The sequence below is a fragment of the Chrysoperla carnea genome, chromosome 4, assembly GCF_905475395.1.
Source record: "Chrysoperla carnea chromosome 4, inChrCarn1.1, whole genome shotgun sequence".
NCBI lineage: Eukaryota > Metazoa > Arthropoda > Insecta > Neuroptera > Chrysopidae > Chrysoperla > Chrysoperla carnea.
The window spans coordinates 21834296-21853962 of NC_058340.1; the positions used below are offsets into that span (position 1 = coordinate 21834296).

Genomic DNA, 19667 nt, shown 5'->3' on the forward strand with positions numbered 1-19667 from the left:
CATATTTAAAATTTAAAAAAAAAATATTGTTTTTAATTAATCTTTAAAGTCACATGATAGAAAGTCTTTTTAAAATATGTCATTATTAAATATATAATTCATGATTACAAAAAGAAACTTGGAGATATAATCAAAACAGTAATCATGTGGGTAGAAAACGTTTTAAGGTAGTACCAGCATGAAATCACTTTTCGACAGATTTGGCCGAATGTTTTTTCTCGGGTTTATAATAGCTTTATTTATGAATTCCTAAAATTTCATAATTTTTGACCGTTTAGATCGCGAGATATTTAAAGACAAAGTTCGCGATTTTGAGGGTCATGTCCCATTTAAAGCATGTAAAATGTCCGGTCTCTCCAACTATTTTTTATGATATTATTATATATTGAAGAAAAAGTAGAAAAAAATGTTTATACAATAAAATTCTAAAAAAAAAATTTAGAAATTAATTTTCACTTTCGAGATATTAATTTTGACGTAAATTGATCGAAAGTGGGACGTTGGCATAATTATTTCCCATTTTAAACGTTCAAAATTTCTGAAACTTTGGGAATTAATAGTAAGCATTATTAAATTCTTAAATTTAATTTTTCGTTAAATTCTGTCGAAAAAAAAATTGTACCATTGCTTTAACATAGAAACTGCAAATACCATGCTGGAACTACGTTAACTCAATAATTTTGTTCAAAAAAAACCCAGTTATAAGCACCCTGCCAACCACAGTGTACATAATAGTCGAAATACACAGTGAGCCAAAAGTCGCTATACAAATATCTATTTTATATATTCAATTATTCTTAACAGGTCATATATAAAATTTTAAAAACCCTCGATATAAAACCAATTGAAAAATTAATATATTAAAAAAATTTCGAATGTAAAAATTAGTAACTAACCTTCTCAACACTTCCACATATTTGTCATTCTACCAAGAGCGGATCCAGAAACTTATAGTGATGCCAAAGACAAAAATGGCAACATATTATCGATGTTTCGAGAATTTCAGGACTTTATAATTAAGATCTTAATAAAAGTTTTGACTAGAACTATTTTATCCAAGTTTTTATACAAATATCCAAAACTTTCTTAAGTAATTGAATTATTTATTACTGTAAGTCAATCTATAACGACAAAATTTTCTCTAAGTATATTATCGCGAAGACATACGTGAGATTCTCGAAATATATCTGTTTCATCAAAAACAACCTTCTTTGCTTATTCTTTTGATTATTATAGATATTGTACCTTTTAAGGTACTTTTGTTGTTCTTTGCTTCCATTCACTCTCACCGCAGTGGGTGATAAGGGGATGATCATTCTTCTTTCTAATCGAGTCCCTACACAACTAGGACAAAATCCTATTGAAATCTACCCATCGATTTCTGCGGCAAATTGATGTTTCGATTATTCTGAAATCTCTACCGAAATCTCTTATTTCATTGACTGCCATTTTTTTATTCTTAAAAAAACAAACAAGACTGGATTGTTGCTTATTTTGGAATATCGTAACCACAAATAACATTTCATTTGAATAAATAATCAAAAAATGATATCCTAGATCACAAACCTTCCTGTATATTGTTTCTTTGTTCGTTGTGCACATGGAAGTAATGATTTATTTGATCATCATCTGATGATTTTTCAAAAAACAAAAAAATAAATATTTGTTTGCCTTGTGCCATATTTTCCCACTGACTATTTTATTGTAATGATATGTTTTAGCAGCCAAAAAGGTTGATCCAAAAAGAAATTTTTTTTAATTTTAAATTATTTAAATTATAGAATACGATGGTCATTGTTAAACAAAATTACTATTATTTTGTATACAAAAAAAAAGGATCTAAGCAAAGAATTCTTAAGCTCTTATGTTTGATAAAATATTAAAATTTATAGCTTATCGGGTAAAACTCTAAGGCTTTGCATTTTGCATAAATGGGGCTGCATTACGTTATTACATTTAGCTTCCAATTCACTACTTCAAGAACCTTGGTGGCCGAGAACTTCTTGTCAAAAACCTCAGACTTTATAAAACTTCAAAGTGAAATATCCAACGATGGTAATAAATACAACAATTTTAACGTGAAACGCGTTAGAAATATTCAAAATAGCTGCTAAATAGACGATAAAAGAATCGTTTTTCATTCATAACGGCTAAGCTACTAAGAATCAATGCGTAACAAACGTTTGAGTTTTATAGGTTTCGATTTTCTTCAATAAGAGACGAAACGCATAACCAACTAATTTTAAGAATTTTTTACGATATAAATGTTTGAAGTCTTTCAAGTTCTACTGTACAATAGACAAAATTGTAGCACATTAACTTCGGAAAAAATGGACTTCCTTTTTGTACCGAAGATAGAAGTTAATTTTCAAATTCATTAATTTCTTAAGGCTAGAAATCCTTTTTCCTTCAAATTCCAACTGTTCTAAATATGTTCATACTCACACTCTGTTGTCAATACAAATACAAAAAATTGCCAAATTTCAACCCATAACTGGAATACAATATAAAATTTAATGATTATGGTTATATAGCTTTCCAAATAGAAAACTTTGAAGGCAAAATTTAAAGTTGTAAATTATATATTAAAGGAAAACAATATTTTTATACCATATATATATATATATGAAATATACATAGTATATTAAGTTTAGTCCAAATTTTGTAACGCTTAAAAATAATGAAGCTAGGAAAAAAATTTTGTCATAGATGTTCATAAAATCACCTAATTAGTCCATTTCCGGTTGTCCGTCCGTCCGTCTGTGGACACGATAACTCAAAAACGAAACGAGCTGAAATTTTTACAGCGTACTCAGGACGTAAAAAGTGAGGTCAAGTTCGTTAATGAGCATCATAGGTCAATTGGGTCTTGGGTCCGTAGGATCCATCTTGTAAACCGTTAGGGATAGAACAAAAGTTTAAGTGTAAAAAATGTTCCTTATCAAAAATTAAACAACTTTTGTTTGAAACATTTTTTCGTAAACATCTCTGTTTACTAGTGAGGGCGCCAATTAGGCGGAAATTTTATAATATGTACTATACTTGATTATTAGTTATGTGTGTGTCACATGTTTATATGTGTAATGTGATAAAGAAATCAACACTGACTATGCATGGTATTTCAACAATTAACTCAGTCAATTGTTTGTTTTCACTTATTTTATTACTTAATTTTCATTACTATCTACTTTGCATTATTGATTTTAAAAGCGTAATTAATATCTCTAAAATAATTTATTTACTCTTTGAAGTTACCGATATAAACAACCATAAAAAGCTTTACTTTTTCTCTCGTGAACTAGATTATACATTTCAAATATTAAATTAATTAGTACCTACCTAAGATTATTAATTAAAATGATTAATTACACAATCAAATTTATCTTGTGTCATTGACCATTACTTGATATTAACAATTTAAAAAAAAAAAATCGTAACATTATTTCTTTAATTAGATATTTTTTATTAATTAAAAATTCACACTATAACAATGTTATAACTAAAATACAACATTGAATTGTTAAATTTTACATTTAACTGTTGCACTTTGCAAAGCGTTGTTTTTTAATTATTACGTCTTATATAATACGGTATTCACGTCATAAAATAGAAACGGATGCAAGAATTCCATATCGCACAAATGATGATATTTTTAAAAAAATTATGAAGATTAGTATGGTTTGTTTAAACGGGCTAGAATGAAACGGGCTACAATTTTTCACCATTCTAGAAAATCCTTCATAAAAATTAAAAGAAAACACAAAAATTATTTAATGTTTATGTTAAAAATTCAGGAAAGTAAAAAAGGAATATTTATAAGCTATACAGGATGTACGAGCACCAATTTATTAACAGCAATAAAAACTTTGGGTTATAAAAACTTTGGGTTAATTGCTGTTAAACATTTTGCTCACGCTCGATTTAAAAACTAAAAGTTATTTTTAAGTTTCTATACATGCTAGAAAGATGGGCATTTTTTTTAGAGGAAATCTTATTGATTTTTTAAAACTCCTATAATAGTTTTTCTATCGAAAAGTTTTCATGAATATTTTTAATTAAATTAATTTTAATCCATTTTTTCCATGGACGGTTTTTTTCAGGCAAGCATATACTATTATTTTCGAAATTAAATTAGCTTTCTTCTGATATCAATATTGATTAGATAACAGATCGGTGGAGATCGGTTCAAATTTTATGAACAGGTAGTCAATATAAGTAACTCCAAGATCTGTTCTCTCCAAGACAATCGGAATTGGTTTTAGAAGAAAGATAACTTAATTACGAAAGTAATTGTTTCCCGCAAAAAACCGTTCTAGGAAATTGATTAAATTAAATAAAAAGCCGTGCGTAGGATCTGGTGCGACCTTTGAGGTCCACACGAATAACTTCCCAGCATAATAAATAGTAAAAAAAAAAAGATAAAAACTCGACTGACTTGAAACGATTCGACCGAATTTTATGAAATTCTTTTCGGATCATATTGCCTTTAATGCGCTTCGATCGACACCTTTTTCATGAGATTTTTTCGCACGATATCGATCAGGAAAAAATGACCATGAACATGCATACGTACTTACACTTACTTCTTCTCCAAATTTGTTCTCCATATTGTGGTTTATAATTCGGAAATTTCCCCTTCTGTAGATGATACAGAAGGGGAAAATTTCGAAAATTTTCGATATCTTGCATAACTTAAAAAGAATTAGTCGTAGAATATTGAAATTTTCGATTAATAACTGTTGTAACCCGTTAGCTCTGTACCTTCCCATCTATTTCTGTATATTCCCTCCTATACTTCCCTTGAAGATAGTCTCATCGAATTTCAATAGAAACTTACTTTTTAAAACTAAACCTATAATCTTTTGAAAATTTTCAAAGTAATTCATTCATAATTTAATTCAAATAAATAAGAATAAATGTTCACTCCAATCGGAATCGACAATATTTTTAATTTACGCTTTAATGTTAAAATTCAACGTAGAGAGAAAAATATATTGTTATAATTACTAAACTGTTATCTAGTTACTGCAGAGTGGCAAACTACACTCTCAACAAACAGTAGTGCTTAATCGAGTTTTCTCATAAGTGATTTGTTTTTCTTTTCTTTTTTTTCTAGGAGAAAATGCAAAAATATCTTCCATTAACAAAATGGATAATATACAAACAAGAAACTTCATACGTAATTCGAATATTATTTACATTTTTAATAATAACAAATGTATTAATTATATGCCATGCATATCCATTTACCGAAAGCAATCCATTAGATCGATGTACTGGTACAGCTGATATTGGTGATTGTACAGGTTTTGTACATAAATGGTATTTTAATAATACAGCAAAAAAGTGTCAAACATTTATTTATGGTGGTTGTGGTGGAAATATATTGAATCGTTTTGATTCCGAAATTGAATGTTTACATTATTGTGTTAGTGAAGATCGTAAGTAGAATTATCTTTTTTATTCGCTTTTATCTCTTGCATGGCATGCAGTATTATAATAACTTTGTGAGATTCTAAACTTATAATTTATTTTGCATTCCGTTTGTAAAACTATCATATCGGTTTGAAATTTTGAAAATTAATATTATACCATCTAATAACATTCTAATATTCTAAGTCGAACAGACATTTTAGCGGGCATAAAGGACATTTTGAATTTAAAAGAATAAATGTTGCATTACACAAAATTGCAATTTCCCAGCGTCAACACAAACAATATACATTATTACTGTCTATTATTTATGGCCGTGAGAGCTTTTGATCAAAGTGATCCAAAGAACATTTTAACGTGGGTTAGAAAAAATTAAACAGATAGCCACTGATTTTCCTATCTAATATTGCGGAGTCCTTTTTAATATTCTTTATTTCAATACTATCAGTGGCGGATCCACCCATACGGCCTGGGATGCATGGTAGGCATCACCTAAATAGACTTATGAGTTAATAAAATTTAAAAAAAAATTAATCGCTTTAAATAGTTAGTCTATTGTTCCTAATTTCATACTAAACCTCCATCAGATAATTTTTAGGGGGAACATTTTTTGTTTAAAAATTCGTTTCAAAGCTTGTAGATTTCTAAAATTGAAAAAAAAAATCATAGCGAAATTTACATACCCCTTCAATGAACCAAATGTTGGTTTCAAGTACTTGAATATCGATATCCAGGCAGTGAAAAAAATGGTTCAGATGTACCGGCAATTCATTAATGGTACTGAATCAACTATTATAAATTATCCTCTTTTCAAATCATAATCCCATATAAATTAAATGGGATTATGATTTGAAAAGAGGCCAATAAAATATTTGTATAACTTCAAGTACTGAATTTCCACAAAATTATATAAAAATTTATGCATAGATAATACCTATATATTTTAATAAATAATTCTTGCTACGCAATGGGCAATATTGATCATCATGAAAATCAAAAAGGCTTTATATTAAGATACCTATCCTACTAAAAACTACACAAATTTTTTATTTCATATAAGGCATTTTTTAAGCTGCCTCAAGTCTCTTATTGTAGTATAGTTATTTGGTTAGCGATACAAATAAAAATTTCAAATTTCAAACTTTGAGAAAACTATTATATTTCTGAAAAATTACTATAACATGGCCTGAGTTTTGTTAATTTTCACCATCAACCTCCTAAGTTCGGCAAACAAGCAGCTTTTATTGAGAGAAAAGGGCTTAAAAAACCTTCAAAGATTTATGAATGATTCTTTCAAATTACGACTGTCTACCTTTTATCAAAATATTTGTTTCAACCATTCGTTGAAAGAAATTTTCTCTTTAAAAATCTTTTAATAGTAGAGCTTTTTGCCATTATTTTCTTCAAGTAAAAATCGTTTTTCAATTTAATTTTTCAGATACACTACCTCCAGCATTAACATCGACGCCATTTGATGAGAAAAACTACTTCACATTGAGTTCAAACACAACTCAAACTAAAGGTATATACAGCAGTCCAATACCACCGAACGAACGTGGAAAAGAATTAACATTCCAAGAAACTGGTAAACATAAGACGTTTATGTTTGCTGAATCGAATACTTTTATTCAATTAGATGGTGATATTATACAAACGTTTCAATTGAGGTAATTTTACTTCTATGCAATTATGTATCCCATAAAACACAAAATATTGCTCAAATGCTACAGCAGTTTCTATTATTTTGTAATGCAATGTATACCATAATATTCATGAAACACACCATCTGGGAACTACACACCCATTGTCACATGACCCACCGTAGTAAATCTGCGCCGATATCACTCCATTTTTTATCTTCATACATTCATCAGATTTCAGACATTTCGAAAGGGAGCAAAAGCTTTTATCGGGTTTTTTAAACCATCCGTACACCCACTTTAAAATCCAAAATGTTCCGTTCTACTTGAAACATAAAATCTCTTTTTAATAAATCGACTATGCCGGATCGATTGAACAAAATTTCCGTCTAAAAACCAAACTGGATAACTTAGAATAACACTTTAAACTAGAAAGTTGTTCCATTTAAAATACACCAAAAACTCTTGATTTTTTCAAAGAATGAATAGATGTGGCAGAAACTAATTTCACAAAATTGCAGGAGGCTTACTTTTTACATTCGATTTCGTTCGTAGCTATTTTATAAGAAACAACGTTTATTGATTTAAAATGTCCCTCTATCTCTTACACATTTAACGGCATATTTTGGATTTTAGATAAAGTATACCAGTGATCTAAAACCTATAAATAAAATACAAACTTGACTTTATAAAAATTTAGTTCATCGAGAAATTTTCGAATTATTATAAGAAGAATAAATAATAACTACTTTGTTTCAGACTTTGCCGAGAAATATCTTTCGAATTTCGAACTAGACTTCCACATGGACTTCTAGTCTATCATAATGTTAAAGTACCAAATGGTATTAAATTAGAACCATACGCTTTATACGTAATTGTACAAAAAGGTCAACTAAAAGTTGTTCATGTATTTGGACGACATTTGACTGCACTCACTGTTGGTCGAGGTTTAAATCGCAATGAATGGCATTCTGTTACTGTTCGAATTGATGTACATTTAGCCAAATTAATTGCTGTTGTCGATAATATTAAGGACGAAGTGAGCATAAAAGGACTGCACGAGGAAAATAATTATGGAATCTCAGAAAGTTTACCGTCAGTGGTTCTTATCGGTGGCTTAAGTTCTGAAGAAAAATTACATGGCGTCAAATATATAATTGAATCGTTTGTTGGATGTATACGAAATATGGTGCTAAGTGCTGGCAAAGCGGCATCGGATTTAATAACAATTCAACCATTAATTGCCACAAAGCATGAAAACGTTAAAGAAGGATGCACAAACTTATGTTATACGGATAAAAATTTATGTTTTGTGGGATCTCATTGTATAAATCATTATAATACTTACACGTGTGATTGTTTTGGAACGCATTATGAGGGCGAACAGTGTGATATTTACAGTAAGTATTTTTGGAAAACTAACTACCCTTACTCCAGCAGTTTTCAAACTCAATAATGTTCAAAGTTTGAAATCTAGGACTACTGTACGCACAAGCGTGTAAACGAAAACAAAAATGGGCAACAATTTTAAACAAATTTAAAAAACCCGGCAAAAATCCGTTCCGAATTGTGGTTCTCGAGATATCAGCTTCACTGAATTAAAATTTGAAATCCGATTATAGTTCCCAAACTAATTGGCTGATTACAAGGCACGTCTTTTATTTGAATACTAGTGAAATTGAGATAGTTGCGTGCTACGTTTGAGGAAACTGTCCAGATATTTTATGTTCTTCTTTTCCTAGAAATAATTAGGACTCTTAAATTTCTATATTATTCCACCTATATTTACCTTTTTTCTGGAAAAATTGCTTAAAAATTTAATGACTTAATTTATTGTTTTCTAGCTGCCACAGTATTAACTCTTCGGGGATCATCATATGTCTCATATCGTGTATACGATTGGAAAGATCGTGTACATTCAGCCAATAATCGAATATCTTTATTATTTAAAACACGTTTCGATGACTCAGCCTTATTTTATGCAAGTGGCGAAATAGATGGAATTCACCATTATATTGCTGCATCAATCAAAAATCACATTGTCCGCTTAGAATTTGATTTTGGCGAAGGCGTCATTAAATCAGAGTTAGGAACACACGTCACTATAAACGATTGGAATAACTTAACAATTGTACACGATCATAAATCATTGCGAGTTTCATTAAATAAACAAGTAAAATTGTTAGATATTCCTGGAAATATGTATCACTTATATATCGATCCAGAGATTTACATTGGCGGTGGACCTGAGTTGCAAAGTAAAAAAGCTCTAGGAACACAGAATAATTTTGTTGGTAGTTTAAAATATGTGTTTTTTAACGATATCTCGATTATATACGAATTGAAAAAACAAAATCCTAAAGTTCATTACATCGGAGTACTCGAACCAGAGTTGGAAGATATTGACGTAGATGTAATTCCTATAACCTATCCATTTGCAAGTTCTCATATTTGGTGGCCCAATAATCAAACAGACTCGTTAAGTTTAACATTTGATTTTAAAAGTAGTCGGAGCTTAGCTGTACTGGCCTCTAGTGATGTAACAACTGAGAGTGGATTAGGATATTGGGAAATTCGTGCAGTAAATGATGAAATTCGTTTTGAACTAGTCCCAGATGCAGGAAAAAATATTACACATTTAACAAGTGTAAAATATGAACCAGATCCATCATCGTGGCATATTGTTGAAGTGAGTTATTCCGCTGGTGAACTCAAATTAACCGTTGATTTTCGTACAATTCGTGCACAATTATTTGGTCTAAAATTTCAATTAGGTGATAAAGTTATAGTAGGAAGTGGACTTCGAGGAAATGCTCCAGCTGGTTTGATTGGATGTATGAGAAAGGTTACTGTAAATGGTGCATTTTTAGAACCTAGATATGTTGTACAAACTGAACGATTAGTTGGTGAAGTAGCACTTGACGATTGTCGTTTTATTGACCCTTGCCATCGACCGAATACTTGTGAACACGGTGGGAAATGTTCTGTTAAAGAAGATCATTTAACATGTGATTGTAAAGGTACTGGATACATAGGTAAAAATTGCCACTTTGCTGAATTTCGTAAAACTTGCGAAGAATTAGCTCTATTAGGGTACACAAAACCTGATGTGTATCTAATAGATATTGATGGGAATGGTCGATTTCCTCCAGCACATGTCCGATGTGAATTTCAAAGTTTGGAAGATTCGACAAAAACTATTGTTGAGCATAATTTACCGAGTCAAGTAGATGTTCGATCTGCCGGTGAAGATGATTTCAGTTTTAACATCAAGTATCGAGAATTCACAGCAGAAATGTTGCAAGAATTAATTTCGCATTCATTATATTGCAGTCAATATATAAAATATGATTGCTATAAAGCACCGTTAGAACTACATTCAGCAACGTGGTTTATTAGTTCTTTTAATAACTTTACTGTTGACCAAATTGGTGACTCCAAACGGGGCACTTGTCCATGCGCTGTAAATAAAACATGTGAAAATCCTTCTGAATGGTGTAATTGCGATATAACTGAAGGAAAATGGAACTCAGATGAAGGTTATTATACTTCTCAGAAAAGTTTAGGCATTACTCAAATGATATTCTTACAACAATCTGACTTGGAAGAAGATGCTCAAGGTCGCATAACTCTTGGACCTCTTGAATGCGTAGAAACAAGTATGAAATTTTACATTTCATAGAGGTTTTCTTTTTTTTTTACATTTTATACTCAATTTTTAGATACTCAGAAATATGTGGTTACGTTTACTACAAGTCAATCATACATTGAAGTTCCTGGGTGGAGGAAAGGTGACTTGGCATTTTCATTTAGAACCACTGGCGAAAAAGCTATTTTACTGTATCAACCACCGATTCGACCAAATTATCCAAGTTTTATGGTGGCATTAACAAGCGATTATCAGTTAATGTTCAATTTCACCTTAAACACAGGAACATCTCGTGGTTTGGTAATTAAATCTGGCAGAAAATTAAACGAAGGCGAATGGCATAAATTATGGATTGATTATAACCAATACCACGTACGATTTATGATTAATACTGATTATGAAATGGTAGATTTACAACCAGAAGAAGAGTTTGGTCCATTTGAAGGTAGTATGTTTATTGGTGGAGCCCCATCGTAAGTATTACCTACTTTTTAAACGATTCATACTTTTCCGCCGTTAATAAAATTCATAAATCTTTCTTTTTTCAGTGATTTATTAAAAAAATCTTCTGTAACTCAAGGTTTAATTGGATGTTTTCGGGGTCTTGTTGTAAATGGGGAAATTTTAGACATATATAGTTATATGAGTGTGCACTTAAGTGAAATTATAAAAGATTGCAAGCCAAGTTGTGTACCAAATCCATGTAAAAATGGTGCAAGGTGTAAAGAATTATGGAGTACATTCCAATGTGTGTGTGAAAATCCATGGGCACATTTAGGAACACACTGTGAGACAAGTAAGTACTTTATTACATTTCTTAAACTGAGTGAATGGATATCTATATGCGACCCAAATATTGATAAATCTGCATTAAAATATTGAATTTTTGAAAACATAAATAAGAATTAAATCCAAAAAGTTATCTAGCAAAATCTGGAAGACGGTTGCATATTTAATTATCTTACCCATCTAAAGATAGAAAATACAATTTTGTCTTATCTCTCTAAAGATGCAAGTCTATTAGGAATTGAGTGATAGATCAGATTTAAGGGGAGGGGCGGGTGGTGTTATTAATTAGTTTCGTTCGCAAATTTTATTTCTAAATTTATAAAGCTAAAATCAATTACTTCATTTCAGATATAAACATAAATGCATTAACATTTATATCACCAGAAGCATATTTAAAAAATAATTATTTAACAAATCAAACCAGTGACGATAAAACATTATTTAAAAGTATTTTATACGAACGTATATTGGTTAACTTACGTACATATGATAATACATCTTTGGTACTGTATGCTAATGATCATATCAATAATTTTGTACATATTTACATCAATAATGGTACTGAATTAATATATTTATTTAATTATGGTAATGAAATTAAAAATATAACGATTGATTATCCAAAATTAAACAGTGGTGAAACGGTTCAAATCGCAATTATACGTAATGAGAATTCAACGATTTTACATGTGAACGATTATAATCGGACAGTACCATTTGGAGTTCTGTTATTGGAAGAATATTCGAATAAACCATGGATTAACTCTGAAAAAGGTAAGATTCACATCAAGAAATAAATTTGTTCTGCTTAAAACTGTGCTAAACTGCGTTAAAGAACCTATTAACCTATTTTTAATCTTGATCTTGAAGATTTTCTAGTTTTTGGTAACTCTCATATTTTTTCTCTATTTACTTCTGAGGGCTCTTACTTGCCATTCAAAAAAGTGCCTATTCTACAGTACTTGCTCTCAACACAGCATAGATAAGATAGGTTTTTAGTCTTATGATTCAGTAGTCAATTAGCCAGCTTCTGTTTCTGATAAACGGAATTAGTTTTAGGTCTAAACTCTCCAAGTCTCCACACGTTTTTTTTTTCGTTTCTATTCTTATCAATCTGTACGCCTCCTTTCGCCCTTCGCATCTCCACAGAGCCCGATCCAGGGGAGCAACCACCCGGATCGGCAACATGTAAGACGGCAAATCCTTAAAATATGATATACAGTAATCTCGATAATCGGGATTCAATAAGGCCAGGGCTATTCCGAAAACTAGACTTGTATAGAAAAATTTATTACAAATTATAAATGAAACATATCACTGAAAAAACATCATGGGAATCTATGTATTTAAGCAAAACTGCATATATAATACATATGCCCTGTATACAGGATGTCTTTTTTAAGTTGACATATGCTTGAAGCTTGACATTCGAAAAATAACTTTTATCGATAATGCTTCAAACGAAAAATGTTGGGTGTGTAAGCGCACATATTACGCAGACATTAAGCGTGACCTAGGTTTTCAAGTTCACTCTACTCCTGGTACTTATCATACTTGTACTATATTTCAGATAAATCGAGCGTCTCTCTGAATGCTTAATGCTTAACTATTGAAAACTGAAAATTTTATTCAATAAACAAAATTTGTTAAATCGTCTCCAAAAAATGTTTCTTATGTTTTGATTTTATTCTGTGAAATTGTATTTGTTTTCTTTAAATTATCCCAAAATTATTAAAAATAATTTGTGAAACATTTTAGAAGTACTAGCGCCTCCAAGACCACCAGCTCCTCCAACCGATTACTTCCAATTAAATCTAGGGGGATATGATCAACACAGCCTCTTAAAAATGGCTGCAGCACCCGAAAATTTCCCAGGATACGTTGGTTGTATACGAGGTTTTCAAATTGGCCAAACACTAATTGATTTGCCAACAAAAGCAATAGAAAATGTACAAATTGACACAAAAGGTGTAATCCCACATTGCCAGATGAAATGTGATGCAACTCCGTGTAAACATCAAGGAATATGTGTGGAAGATTTTCGCCGGCAAGAGCATACATGCTTGTGTGAACATACAAGTTATTATGGTGAATTTTGTGACGAAGAAAAGGGTGCTGATTTCAATGGGGAATCTATGTTGCAACGAAAATTCGTTTTGAAAGGAGAAGTACATGAAGTTAAAGTTCAATTAGCGTTTTCCAGTAACGATTTACGAAAACGGTATACTGTGTTATTGTTACTTCAAACTGAAAATATGTAAGTACCTGAATGAATGAGTATCCAAAAGTATGTACCTCCAAAATCACGTTCAAAGCTCATATTTGTCACAACTTTTTTTAAACAGTATAAGTTTTATTGTGCCAAAAATCTGCTTTGAACGTGAATTTGGGAGTTTAAAACCTTTATCCATTTTATCAAAAGTAAAGATTCCAAAAAATAGTTTTTGTTACTAATTGTTAATCCCTTAATTCTAGTCGAAGTTATTACTTATTGGTTGCTTTGACTCCTGAAGGTCATTTAATATTTGAAGAAGATAGAGAAGGGTCTGCATTTGGTACAAGAATTTCAGACCGCGATTTCTTAAACGGAGCAAGACATTCTGTGTACTATAAACGTGTGAATGATACGGCTGAACTACGAATTGATCGACAATTTATACCTTTAAGTAAAATCCCCGTGCTTGGATTGAGTGAAGTACCTGATATTGGATCAGATGAAGTGCAGATAGGAGGTCTAAATACAACAGATCCAAGATTTGCGATTTATAAAGGGTATAATGGATGTTTATCGAGTAAGAAAGATTTTAGAATACTTATTAAATGAGAGAATCGTTAACATATAACAATTTTTAGATGTTTTTGTTTTGGTGAATGGTTTAAGTATGAAACCACTAGAAGAATATATGATGTTTAAAAAAATTGATGCGGAAAAAGTAAATGTTACAAATTCGCAAGGAGTTCGAAGTGCTCAATGTAATGATCATTTCGATATAATACACAAAGTACCCGCAGGTCCAACTTTAAACATTAGTCATGGTTTGGATAAAGCATGGGTTGAAGACCCACCAGCTAGAATGCCTTATCGGTAAGAAAATAGCGGTTTTTTTTAGCTGTGAAATTATAAAGTCAAATAAAGCTCATAAAGCTTGTATTATTGTAAAGAAACATTAATGTTGTAAAATACGCTTATAAATACGGTTTTTTTTTTTGTAAAAATCTTAATCCAAAGTCTTTGAAAAACGATAATGTAAAAAAAAATAATTTTTGAAACTTTATTTTTAATGTTTCTACTATATAAGATGAATTTTTATGATTTTGATTATTTTATGTATGTTTTAATAATTCAAAATTTAAAAAAATATTTATTAATGTTAATTAACTTAAAAAAATAAAAAAAAGTTTATTGTCAGAAGTGGGATTCGAACCCACGCCCACAGAGTGGACTGCGACCTGAACGCAGCGCCTTAGACCGCTCGGCCATCCTGACATGTTCGTGTTCCACTACTTTATGAGTATTTAAACATAGACATATAGAAATATATTGAATTTGATTCTATTTTTATTTCTCTTAGAAATATTTATGCCGATGCCTCAATAGAAAAAGATGAAACTGGTACTGCAATATTTATTGCTTTAACAACTTTCTTTGTTGTAATTGTTCTTGGAAGTATTTATGAAGTTTATCGTTCTGATCGACAATATCGGAGGCGTCAGGGAATGGAAATCGATGCAAGTATTATTCAATCGAAACAACAAGCAGCAAAGCAAATGCAAAATGTCGCATTTGCTGTAAGTATAATCATCAACTAGTTTCCAAGCGACACAGGTCTTTCGACCGAAACTAAATGTTCGGCATCTGATGATGAAAATTTAGTGTTTATTTGGGTTATTTTTTACACTTATACGGGCAGTTAACATGTGTTAAATGAAATGGAATTAGACTCGGTAAAATCATCATTGTGCATTAGTAATTTTCCAATGTAAAAGCGAATCGAAACTAGATTTTTTTAACTTGTCGAAACCGAACCTTTGGTCGGTCACTATCATAAACTATAAACTCTTTGATTTTTTTATAGAAATCAGATGATGATATCCCACCTAAACCAACTCCTATTCCAAATGGAATCAGCAAAAATGGTGGAGTTTTATCCAACAACACAGCTCAATTTATACCTATACCTACTTCAGAATCACAAATTAAGGAACGACCTACTGAAAAACATGCTACATTTAAAGGTTTGCATTGAATAATTTTTGAAATTTCAATTTACCCTTTCTCCTAAAACTCTTTAAACAAATTTTAACAATGTTTATTTATTTCTCAGATGACATTCAAGAAAAAGAATTAGCATGGGAACCAGATGAAGAGAAAACTGAGCTTTTAAATGAAGATGAAATGGACTTTTCGCCGCCTCCATCAAGAGTGGTAAGTATGAATTTAGAACGGCTTGCACCTCTTAGTTCTATCAGCGAAGTTACCCTAAGCAATTGGGCTGCTAATAATGCATTTAAATTGCATAAAATGAGTAATGAAATTTAATTAACAAATATTGATTATCAAAATTGTTCAAATTAACGCTTAATTAGAGTTAGAATTTAAAAGACTAATTTATTAAAACTTTTGTTTGATTGTACATATATATTTTCGAAGAGTGTATTTTCTAGTTTATACCCAAATATTTAGATATAATAGATTTATTATTGTATTATCAATTTCTGATCATTATTCAAAATCCATGCTTTGTTAATGTTTATCAATATTATTAATCAGAAAAACTAACCTTGGGTGTTATCTGTATAAATTATTTGCTAATAACAACTGAAATATTTACTATAAGACAAATATTTTTTAAAAAATCCAACGTAATAAAAAACAAATAATTTTTCAAGGTGTTTAACATGTGGTTAAATGTACCTATACATTTTTAGGTTATATATAATCGTTTAAGATGTCTTTTGTCAAAAATAAGATTTAAATTATTGTTTGTTAAATAAAATTTTAATTTTATTTTATTTGTTTAATAAAATGTTCTAAGATTTATTTTATTAAATCATAGAACAATTTTAAGTAAATTAATTTTAGTTATACGAAAAAATTGCATGATAATGAGCTTGTTTAGCATATAAAACGCGCAAAATGCTCATCAACTTTCAGCCAATGAGAAAAACCATACAATAAATTCGTTAGCACTGACAGCTCTTCTTATTGGTTGATTCTTACTGGCTTAGAAGCGTCATTAAATTCCCTCCAAGCAAGCTCAATTCATTATCTTCAAGCTCACCGGAAAATTTTGTAATTTTCAACAACATTAAGCATGTTTAGCATAATTATACAATCATTCAAATGTTTCATCATCGTGAAAATAAACATTTTTCCATTAAAATTATAGAAACTTGCTTAACTGCAACTATAAATTTTCGGCGTAGCCAACATTTTTAATAGGTCTTTCCATAAATGCAAAAGCAGTAATTAACGAATTTGTACATAATTATTAATAATTAGTTTTTAAACGGAAACTCATTCGTAAGAAAATGCAAAGACCTATTATCTCTTGTAAATATTTAAAAATGAATTTTTGTAAATAATTTATAAACAAATAAAAATAATACGTAAAGCATGCAACTGATTATTTTATTCATAAAAAAGGGATTAATTAGCATGTCATTGCTTATTATGGAATGTCAAACTAATCTTTTCACAGCTTTCAATTGAATGAGACGCTTCAGAAATGAAAATTATAATTCAAAAAACATTGACAATTATCGAAAACAAATATTTGACTTACTATACACAGGTACAACCTACAATTATACCAACCACTGGTCCTCGCTCAAAAGTGAAAGCTCCGCCACCTCATAAAAATCCTTTAGCTACTCAATTACCATATAAAATTGATGAAACCGGACTTGAATATTCAACATCGGCTCCGGCCTGATGAAATCGACAACAACAGGACAAGAAGGTGTGGACATTTTATAAGCTTTTTTTTAATTCGTCATTTTTTTAATAAAGCAAATAATACATTTGTTTTGTGTAACTAACTCTATATTTATTAATTAAATTGTTTATTTTTCCACCCATATCATTTTGTGTATGTTTTATTTCATAGTTTGAAATACTTTTGGGATAATTTGGGATAATTTGAAATACTGATGGGAAAATTTGAAATACGAAACCAGATAAAAAAAAAACACACCCTTGATGGTGTAGAAATTTAACTGAAGCAAGTCGTTTTGTTAAATAAAGAAATATTTACCTCAGTAAAAGACAAATAGGTTACTTATTAAAATGAATCGCAAATCAATCGGAAATTAATTTTTCGATTCAAACATATAAATAATGATTTGGATTGAATCGACAAGATTAAATTTTCGAATAGTTACGTTGATTTCAATTTTATTTCAATAGAAAATCAAACCGACTCCTATAAAGCTGCAGATAAATAAAAAGCTGAAAAATAATAAAATTTAAAAAAACTTTTGGATTTTCATTAATAAAATGACTTCCATTAGTTTGCTTGTAACCACTTTGGCATAAAGCATTTCGCCTCGATACTTTAAAAACACAATTGTTGCTTATTCATATTTTTTTGATAGGGAAATGGTATTGAAATATTTCCTACTATTCCAGAAAATGAAATTTTAGGTAGGTTTTTATTTGTTTCTATGGTTTTAACGTTTACAATTCGTATGAACGAATAGAGATTTATTTTGTATCTTTAAGTACCAAAAAATCTTTGGTTTGTAGCCTGAAGATTTAATCAACTCCAACATAATTAGTAGGTATTATAGTCCATAAACATAAATAGTTTAAAAACTAATCTTGAGTTTTATCCACTATATGTCAATTATACGATATTTTCTTGTAAAAAAACGCCTAAGCATGAAGCTTCCAAATTAAAAAATGTAGTTTGTAGATAAATATATGTAACACAGAATCTGAAGGTGTTTGGTATTTGTTTCATATAGTCAAAACATTTTTCCAAACAAATAAATTTGTATTATTATATTTTAGATAAGCCAGAACGACCAATCAGTGCCATAATTCGTACAACATTATCACCTATTTTTCTAAGCGAAGAACAAAGGACATATAATAATCCACTTAGTTATATAGGGGGTCCACAACTATCCTTACGTCCTCAAAGTAGTCTTGAAAGTGTCTTATCTTTGGATTGATTCGACAATCTGTGATTTTAAGCAAGAGGGCCTTATAATTTATATATACTCACAAGTAACTTGCGTTCCCAATATATACCAGTATAAAAATATGTCAGTTGATTGGATAATTAAATATTCAATTCCCTGCCGCTGTTTTATACTGTCCAGCATCTGGTATCACGGACTTATAGGCATCACAATCTTTAAGGTTTCTGATGTCTGTGACTGGTATGTTTTTTGGATTGCAAGTTTAGTCTAGATTTAAGTATATATCCAGTATTGTAGCAATAATATTTTATACTTGATTCTATCCGAATGATTTCAGTCGGATAGGATTAATGTTCATTTGACGAAATTGATAATTTAAAAGTAGTTTTATTGTCCCTAAAAAATGGTCACGTGTGTAGTGTATTTAGTAATTTAGGTAACTTTTTTTTAAAATAGATCTCAAACGTCATTAATATTTTTTACTCCAAATATTATCGGAACTGTGTTAGGACGAATTAGTATTTCCCGGCGGACTTTACATATACATTAAAATCTGTCATTTCACTGAATTTCACTGAAGTTTATTCGAAAAGCGTCAAAGCATTCGGCAGACTTTAAGTCAGGTGATACATTACTATTGTTTCTATGTTTTTCGTCAGGATGAAACAGATAAATTTGTTTACCTAATCGTTAAACTTCTTAGTAGTCGAGTGCTTTCGTGCCGTGCCTTTCGAGTAAAAGACGGTGGAAAGAGTTGAATGTGTATGAGACATATTTTAGCTTATATTTAAATATAGGTATACCTAAAGTCCCATGGAAAAACTTCTTACTATGCGTCCTAGAACAATTCCGTTACCATAAAAATGTATTCAGAATTTTCTACATCGAAATTATTAGAATACTTTTTGCTAGTCACTTAGAATTAAAATATACAGGTTGGACCATTTTAATCAATAAGTGGAAAAATTTTGTAGAGGAACTAAATTATAAAAAAAGCTTACAAACAG

General features: G+C 30.1%; 1 protein-coding gene and 1 non-coding gene across 5 annotated transcripts; one reads left to right on the forward strand and one right to left on the reverse strand.

The window, feature by feature from the left end:
- The first annotated feature begins 5111 nt into the window (after window positions 1-5111).
- LOC123299227 (contactin-associated protein-like 2) lies at window positions 5112-19050 on the forward strand. 4 transcript variants are annotated; one of them, XR_006535310.1, is made up of 16 exons: window positions 5112-5441; window positions 6872-7100; window positions 7833-8473; window positions 8918-10732; window positions 10796-11195; window positions 11271-11518; window positions 11860-12285; window positions 13270-13768; window positions 13987-14303; window positions 14365-14596; window positions 15084-15300; window positions 15588-15747; window positions 15837-15937; window positions 17307-17474; window positions 18109-18157; window positions 18527-19050. XR_006535310.1 is itself a non-coding variant. In XM_044881531.1 (15 exons), exons 1-14 carry the CDS (start codon window positions 5123-5125, stop codon window positions 17445-17447), a joined length of 5745 nt encoding a protein of 1914 aa, XP_044737466.1. In that variant the 5' UTR covers window positions 5112-5122; the 3' UTR covers window positions 17448-17474; window positions 18527-18548. The 4 variants fall into 4 exon arrangements, 3 of the variants coding, with proteins under 3 accessions (XP_044737466.1, XP_044737467.1, XP_044737465.1); XM_044881531.1 differs by lacking the exon at window positions 18109-18157 and having other exon boundaries at window positions 18527-18548; XM_044881532.1 differs by lacking the exons at window positions 17307-17474; window positions 18109-18157.
- Window positions 14916-14998, reverse strand: Trnal-cag. Its single transcript has one exon. It is a non-coding gene; the product is annotated as a tRNA-Leu (tRNA).
- Window positions 19051-19667: the final 617 nt, after the last annotated feature.

Excerpts from the sequence above, each read along its gene's own strand:
- LOC123299227 (XM_044881531.1), top strand. The coding sequence starts at position 5,123 with ATGCAAAAATATCTTCCATTAACAAAATGGATAATATACAAACAAGAA. Across the intron at positions 8,474-8,917 it reads CGAACAGTGTGATATTTACA|CTGCCACAGTATTAACTCTT; the intron begins GTAAGTATTTTT and ends ATTGTTTTCTAG. Across the intron at positions 15,301-15,587 it reads TGCAAAATGTCGCATTTGCT|AAATCAGATGATGATATCCC; the intron begins GTAAGTATAATC and ends ATTTTTTTATAG.